The sequence below is a fragment of the Oncorhynchus tshawytscha genome, unplaced genomic scaffold (assembly GCF_018296145.1).
Source record: "Oncorhynchus tshawytscha isolate Ot180627B unplaced genomic scaffold, Otsh_v2.0 Un_contig_5051_pilon_pilon, whole genome shotgun sequence".
Lineage (NCBI taxonomy): Eukaryota > Metazoa > Chordata > Actinopteri > Salmoniformes > Salmonidae > Oncorhynchus > Oncorhynchus tshawytscha.
Genome location: NW_024609478.1, coordinates 180,001 through 187,226, shown reverse-complemented (window position 1 = coordinate 187,226; position 7,226 = coordinate 180,001). Strand labels below are relative to the sequence as shown.

At 50.3% G+C, this 7,226-nt stretch overlaps 1 protein-coding gene across 1 annotated transcript in view; it reads right to left on the bottom strand.

The window, feature by feature from the left end:
• Nucleotides 1–402: 402 nt before the first annotated feature.
• LOC121844948 (LIM and calponin homology domains-containing protein 1-like) overlaps nt 403–7,226 on the bottom strand; it is a gene marked incomplete at its 3' end in the record, with an annotated part of 7,032 nt that continues 208 nt past the window's right edge. Inside the window, exons 1-5 of the mRNA XM_042315478.1 lie at nt 7,042–7,226; nt 6,738–6,845; nt 2,131–2,201; nt 1,579–1,648; nt 403–509 (exon numbers count right to left, since the gene is read on the bottom strand). The exon at nt 7,042–7,226 is cut by the window's right edge and continues 208 nt beyond it. Of these exons, the coding sequence (XP_042171412.1) occupies nt 403–509; nt 1,579–1,648; nt 2,131–2,201; nt 6,738–6,806 (317 nt within the window). The remainder of the gene's footprint in view (nt 510–1,578; nt 1,649–2,130; nt 2,202–6,737; nt 6,846–7,041) is intronic.

Sequence of the window (7,226 nt, the reverse complement as noted above, 5' to 3'; positions counted from 1 at the left end):
ACTAACCAGGCACCGTCTAACTAACCAGGCACCGTCTAACTAACCAGGCACCGTCTAACCCAGGCACCGTCTAACTAACCAGGCACCGTCTAACTAACCAGGCACCGTCTAACTAACCAGGCACCGTCTAACTAACCAGGCACCGTCTAACTCTAACTAACCAGGCACCGTCTAACTAACCAGGCACCGTCTAACTAACCAGGCACCGTCTAACTAACCAGGCACCGTCTAACTAACCAGGCACCGTCTAACTAACCAGGCACCGTCTAACTAACCAGGCACCGTCTAACATCACTATATGTCCAGCAGCTGGGGATGAAAACCATATTAATCTTTCACTTCCATTTGATTTGTTCTACAAATAATAAAAAATATATATTGACCAAATAAAAGGTGTTTTACCTGAGTGTAGCGCGTGTGGACAGGTCTTGCAGGTCTCCAGGATGAAACAGTTGAGCCTCGTGTAGACCGAGTGTACCACACGCTCTCAGAAACACATTCACATTGTCCTGGAGGACAGAGAGGGGCAGAGGGCAGAGAGGGGAGGGGCAGAGGGCAGAGAGGGGAGGGGCAGAGAGGGGAGGGGCAGAGAGGGGAGGGGCAGAGAGGGGAGGGGCAGAGAGGGAGGGGCAGAGAGGGAGGGGCAGAGAGGGGAGGGGCAGAGAGGGGCAGAGAGGGGGAGGGGCAGGGGCAGAGAGGGGAGGGCAGAGAGGGGAGGGGCAGAGGGGGGCAGAGGGGAGGGGCAGAGAGGGGAGGGGCAGAGAGGGAGGGGCAGAGAGGGGAGGGGAGAGGGAGGGGCAGAGAGGGGAGGGGCAGAGGGGGAGGGGCAGAGAGGGGGGCAGGGGCAGAGAGGGGAGGGGCAGAGAGGGAGGGGCAGAGAGGGGAGGGGCAGAGAGGGGAGGGGCAGAGAGGGGCAGAGGGCAGAGAGGGGAGGGGCAGTACTGGGAGTAACCATACAGAACAATCAGAAGGCTTGGCCTAAGGATGATCATATGACTGGTGGGAGGAGTCTCTTGATAGCTTTCTAGGATCCTTTCCAAACAAGTGGAACCTTCACAGTTTGACCAGCCTCTGAACCAAATGTGTTGAGCTGCCCCACTCAGCCCGACTGCCCCACTCAGCCCGACTGCCCCACTCAGCCCGACTGCCCCACTCAGCCCGACTGCCCCACTCAGCCCGACTGCCCCACTCAGCCCGACTGCCCCACTCAGCCCGACTGCCCCACTCAGCCCGACTGCCCCACTCAGCCCGACTGCCCCACTCAGCCCGACTGCCCCACTCAGCCCGACTGCCCCACTCAGCCCGACTGCCCCACTCAGCCCGACTGCCCCACTCAGCCCGACTGCCCCACTCAGCCCGACTGCCCCACTCAGCCCGACTGCCCCACTCACATCACTAGATCCTTAGACAGTTTCAGATCTGTCACACTAAGCAGGAACCGCCGAGCGACAAGCAGGAAACCACAGAGGACGACTTCCTGAAAGACCCGGGTCGTCTAACTACAGTCACCCTGGCAGACAAGAGATCCCTCTGCCTTCTCATAAGAAATGTAGAACGGGCTACACGCAGTGAACTCACCAGTCCGGCCATTGGAGTAGACAGCGTGTTCACTCTCTTAATAAGGCCTGGTTTCAACTGGTTGATTAGACTGAGAAAGGGAGGGACAGAGGGAAGAACAGACGAGTTAGACAGCGTGACCATCGACCACACCAGGACCTGGTACTTAAACCACTAAGGTGTTTATAGAACCACAGCCTATGGGATTCATTCATTACTACTGGCAGAGCAGGACTCCATTCTCCAGATATATACACTACAGTTCCCATAATACACCCTGGCAGAGCAGGACTCCATTATCCAGATATATATACACTACAGTTCCCATAATACACCCTGGCAGAGCAGGACTCCATTCTCCAGATATATATACACACTACAGTTCCCATAATACACCCTGGCAGAGCAGGACTCCATTCTCCAGATATATATACACACTACAGTTCCCATAATACTCACTGGCAGAGCAGGACTCCATTCTCCAGATATAGACACTACAGTTCCCATAATACTCACTGGCAGAGCAGGACTCCATTCTCCAGATATAGACACTACAGTTCCCATAATACTCACTGGCAGAGCAGGACTCCATTCTCCAGAGCAGAGCGGAAGTTGTTGCTTCCGAATGATTTATTTGTCACTTCCTATAAACAGGAAAGAACAACACCACTGTCACATCTTAGATAAACTGACAGGCAAACATGAACTAGATGTCCTCTTGGATCACAGATAATGATCTCTACTTACCTAGTGCATAATAATGATCAGATATTGATCTCTACTTACCTAGTGCATAATAATGATCAGATATTGATCTCTACTTACCTAGTGCATAATAATGATCTCTACTTACCTAGTGCATAATAATGATCAGATAATGATCTATACTTACCTAGTGCATAATAATGATCAGATAATGATCTATACTTACCTAGTGCATAATAATGATCAGATAATGATCTATACTTACCTAGTGCATAATAATGATAATGATCTCTACTTACCTAGTGCATAATAATGATCAGATATTGATCTCTACTTACCTAGTGCATAATGATCTCTACTTACCTAGTGCATAATGATGATCAGATAATGATCTATACTTACCTAGTGCATAATAATGATCAGATAATGATCTATACTTACCTAGTGCATAATGACGTTTGTTTTTTTAAATCAGATTTAGCATTTTACCACAATTTTTTTTACAAAATTCTCATTGCTGTTACAGTCCAAAAAGTAAAACAAATCAATGTCTCAATTTTCTTTAAACATGGCTCCTTATGAAAAGGTCTGAGACAACAGGAAATTGAGAAAGCCAAGCGGGGGTACAGAGAAAAGCCAAGCGGGGGGTACAGAGAAAGCCAAGCGGGGGGTACAGAGAAAGCCAAGCGGGGGGGGGTACAGAGAAAGCCAAGGGGGGTACAGAGGGGGGGGGTACAGAGAAAGCCAAGCGGGGTAAAGGGGGGGGGGTACAGAAAGCCAAGCGGGGTAAAGGGGGGTACAGAGAAAGCCAAGCGGGGTAAAGGGGTACAGAGAAAGCCAAGCGGGGTAAAGGGGGTACAGAGAAAGCCAAGCGGGGTAAAGGGGGGTACAGAGAAAGCCAAGCGGGGTAAAGGGGGTACAGAGAAAGCCAAGCGGGGTACAGAGAAAGCCAAGGGGGGTACAGAGAAAGCCAAGCGGGGTAAAGGGAAAGCCAAGCGGGGTACAGAGAAAGCCAAGCGGGGTACAGAGAAAGCCAAGCGGGGTACAGAGAAAAGCCAAGCGGGGTAAAGGGAAAGCCAAGCGGGGTACAGAGAAAGCCAAGCGGGGTACAGAGAAAGCCAAGCGGGGTACAGAGAAAGCCAAGCGGGGTACAGAGAAAGCCAAGCGGGGTACAGAGAAAGCCAAGCGGGGTACAGAGAAAGCCAAGCGGGGTACAGAGAAAGCCAAGCGGGGTAAAGGGAAAGCCAAGCGGGGTAAAGGGGGTACAGAGAAAGCCAAGCGGGGTAAAGGGGGTACAGAGAAAGCCAAGCGGGGTAAAGGGGGTACAGAGAAAGCCAAGCGGGGTAAAGGGGGTACAGAGAAAGCCAAGGGGGTACAGAGAAAGCCAAGGGGGTACAGAGAAAGCCAAGCGGGGTAAAGGGAAAGCCAAGCGGGGTACAGAGAAAGCCAAGCGGGGTACAGAGAAAGCCAAGCGGGGTACAGAGAAAGCCAGAGAAAGCCAAGCGGGGTACAGAGAAAAGCCAAGCGGGGTACAGAGAAAGCCAAGCGGGGTACAGAGAAAGCCAAGCGGGGTACAGAGAAAGCCAAGCGGGGTACAGAGAAAGCCAAGCGGGGTACAGAGAAAGCCAAGCGGGGTACAGAGAAAGCCAAGCAGGGTACAGAGAAAGCCAAGCAGGGTAAAGGGGGTACAGAGAAAGCCAAGCAGGGTAAAGGGGGTACAGAGAAAGCCAAGCAGGGTAAAGGGGGTACAGAGAAAGCCAAGCAGGGTAAAGGGGGGGGTACAGAGAAAGCCAAGCAGGGTAAAGGGGGTACAGAGAAAGCCAAGCAGGGTAAAGGGGGTACAGAGAAAGCCAAGCAGGGTAAAGGGGGTACAGAGAAAGCCAAGCAGGGTAAAGGGGGTACAGAGAAAGCCAAGCAGGGTAAAGGGGGTACAGAGAAAGCCAAGCAGGGTAAAGGGGGTACAGAGAAAGCCAAGCAGGGTAAAGGGGGTACAGAGAAAGCCAAGCAGGGTAAAGGGGGTACAGAGAAAGCCAAGCAGGGTAAAGGGGGTACAGAGAAAGCCAAGCAGGGTAAAGGGGGGGTAAAGGGGGTACAGAGAAAGCCAAGCAGGGTAAAGGGGGGTACAGAAAAGCCAAGCAGGGTAAAGGGGGGTACAGAGAAAGCCAAGCAGGGTAAAGGGGGTACAGAGAAAGCCAAGCAGGGTAAAGGGGGTACAGAGAAAGCCAAGCAGGGTAAAGGGGGGTACAGAGAAAGCCAAGCAGGGTAAAGGGGGGTACAGAGAAAGCCAAGCAGGGTAAAGGGGGTACAGAGAAAGCCAAGCAGGGTAAAGGGGGTACAGAGAAAGCCAAGCAGGGTAAAGGGGGGTACAGAGAAAGCCAAGCAGGGTAAAGGGGGGTACAGAGAAAGCCAAGCAGGGTAAAGGGGGTACAGAGAAAGCCAAGCAGGGTAAAGGGGGGTACAGAGAAAGCCAAGCAGGGGGGGCAAAGGGGGGTACAGAGAAAGCCAAGCAAGGTAAAGGGGGTACAGAGAAAGCCAAGCAAGGTAAAGGGGGGTACAGAGAAAGCCAAGCAAGGTAAAGGGGGTACAGAGAAAGCCAAGCAGGGTAAAGGGGGTACAGAGAAAGCCAAGCGGGGGGGGTTGGAAAACAAGAAGCCCAGTCTGAGAACATCTACTCATCTGTTCCCCAGAAAACCTTGATTGTAAATTAGAATGTGTTCTTTATTTAACTTAACTGACTTGGCTCGTTAAATTAAAAAGGTAAAAACAAAAACAGTTACATCTACTACTCCTCTAGATGATGCATCATGGGTAATAAGTGTTTATTTAAAAACTGATGGGAGTTTTAACAGGAACTTAAGTGTTATGGTAATGAGATGTCTACAGACAAGTGTTTGTACGTAGTATAGTTTCAGTAGACTTCAACTATACTGAACAACAGAACATGTAATGTGTTGGTCCCACGTCTCATGTAAAAAAACATCTCTCAAATTGTGTCCATCCCTGTTAGTGAGTATTTTAAACCTGTCAAGATAATCCATCCACCTGACAGGTGTGGCACATCAAGATGATTAAACAGCATGATCATTACACAGGTGCACCTTGTGCTGGGGGCAATAAAAGGACACAAAAATTAGCAGTTTTGACGCACAACACAACAATTCCCCATCTGAATGGTGCTGGGCACTGTTCCCCATCTGAATGGTGCTGGGCACTGTTCCCCATCTGAATGGTGCTGGGCACTGTTCCCCATCTGAATGGTGCTGGGCACTGTTCCCCATCTGAATGGTGCTGGGCACTGTTCCCCATCTGAATGGTGCTGGGCACTGTTCCCCATCTGAATGGTGCTGGGCACTGTTCCCCATCTGAATGGTGCTGGGCACTGTTCCCCATCTGAATGGTGCTGGGCACTGTTCCCCATCTGAATGGTGCTGGGCACTGTTCCCCATCTGAATGGTGCTGGGCACTGTTCCCCATCTGAATGGTGCTGGGCACTGTTCCCCATCTGAATGGTGCTGGGCACTGTTCCCCATCTGAATGGTGCTGGGCACTGTTCCCCATCTGAATGGTGCTGGGTCACATCACGTGGCCAGCTGGGGTCTGCTGGGCTCAAGCCTATGGGACACTGCTGCCCATCCCCTTGGTGGGAGTCTGTTCGTTCATTAATTCACTGTTCCCCTCACACCCCCTTCACCCCTTTCTGTCCCCTACCCTTCACCCCTCCCCTTCACCTCTCCCTCTCCCCTTCACCCCCTTCAGCTCCCCCTGTCCCCTACCCCTCGTGCCCCTCTCCCTCTGAGAGGGAACAGAACGCAGCCTGCCACCTCTCTGGAGCTCAACACTGCCACTGTCCGATGAAGAAAACTATATGAGGGAATCATATGAGCCGTGGTAAAGTTTATATAAAATGTGATGATTCAAAATGCAAAACGGCACATCTCAAAAAGCACCAAGACGTGCATGATGTCATCCACTCCAACAGCACAGATAACCCCCAGGCTTCTATTTGCAAAACGGTGAAGTAACCTGGTACTTGTATTGATCTGTGCGCTATAAAGCGTATATGACCACACTCTTAAAACTGAACACGTTCACAGTCAGTTCCACAGTGGCTTCCACTGTCAACATCGTCACCAATTATTTGCATTTACAGGATTATATCACATTTTTACGTGTCATTAAGTGATGTTATGGTCATCATAAACCAGTAGATTTACTGAGTGAGCCTCTGTCTGTATAATGTATCACGTGGAACAATTACCCAAACGTAATTAGATAATGATTAAGACAGGTCTAAGTTTGGGAACAATGAACTTTCCTCTTAAAAAGTGAGACACCTTTGACGTAGAGCTCTGTAGGCTGCCGTAGTCTTATCAAAAACATTTACCTGGATATATATTTAGTTCGTCACATCAACCCAATCACGGATCAAACGAGATGTTTTCGACGTGGTTATAAATTCATTATCTCCAACCTACCTCCATCCACCGTTGAGCCTCAGTGAAGGCGTCTTCACAGGTCACACTGGTCTGTTCTCGCCACTCCATCTTACCACAGAGGCCTCAACCAGACAAGGGACTTGTATTCTAGTTGAAAGAGAACAAGGCAAGGTCCTTATTGATATCGTTATGCCTCCCCTAAATACAACACAAACAGCTTCAATCAAAGCATTTCCCCTGTCGACTAGGACACAATTATCCAGCGATGACGGTATTGTAAAAAAAATAGTGTTACCTGCGTCAAACTTCAGCTGCGATACTTGAAAGTCTAAACTCTGCTCACCGGAGAACGATTCCCGTTAATTGACTTCCGCGCGTCTCGCAAGGGGTCACTTGATACCAAACATTATTGACACGTGCGATAAACTAAAGTGGGCGTTTCCTGATGTTTGAAACGCCATCCTGTTCTGCAGCTGACGGTGTTTCTCTTTACTGAACACCAGGGGCGTCACGGAGTCATAACGCGGC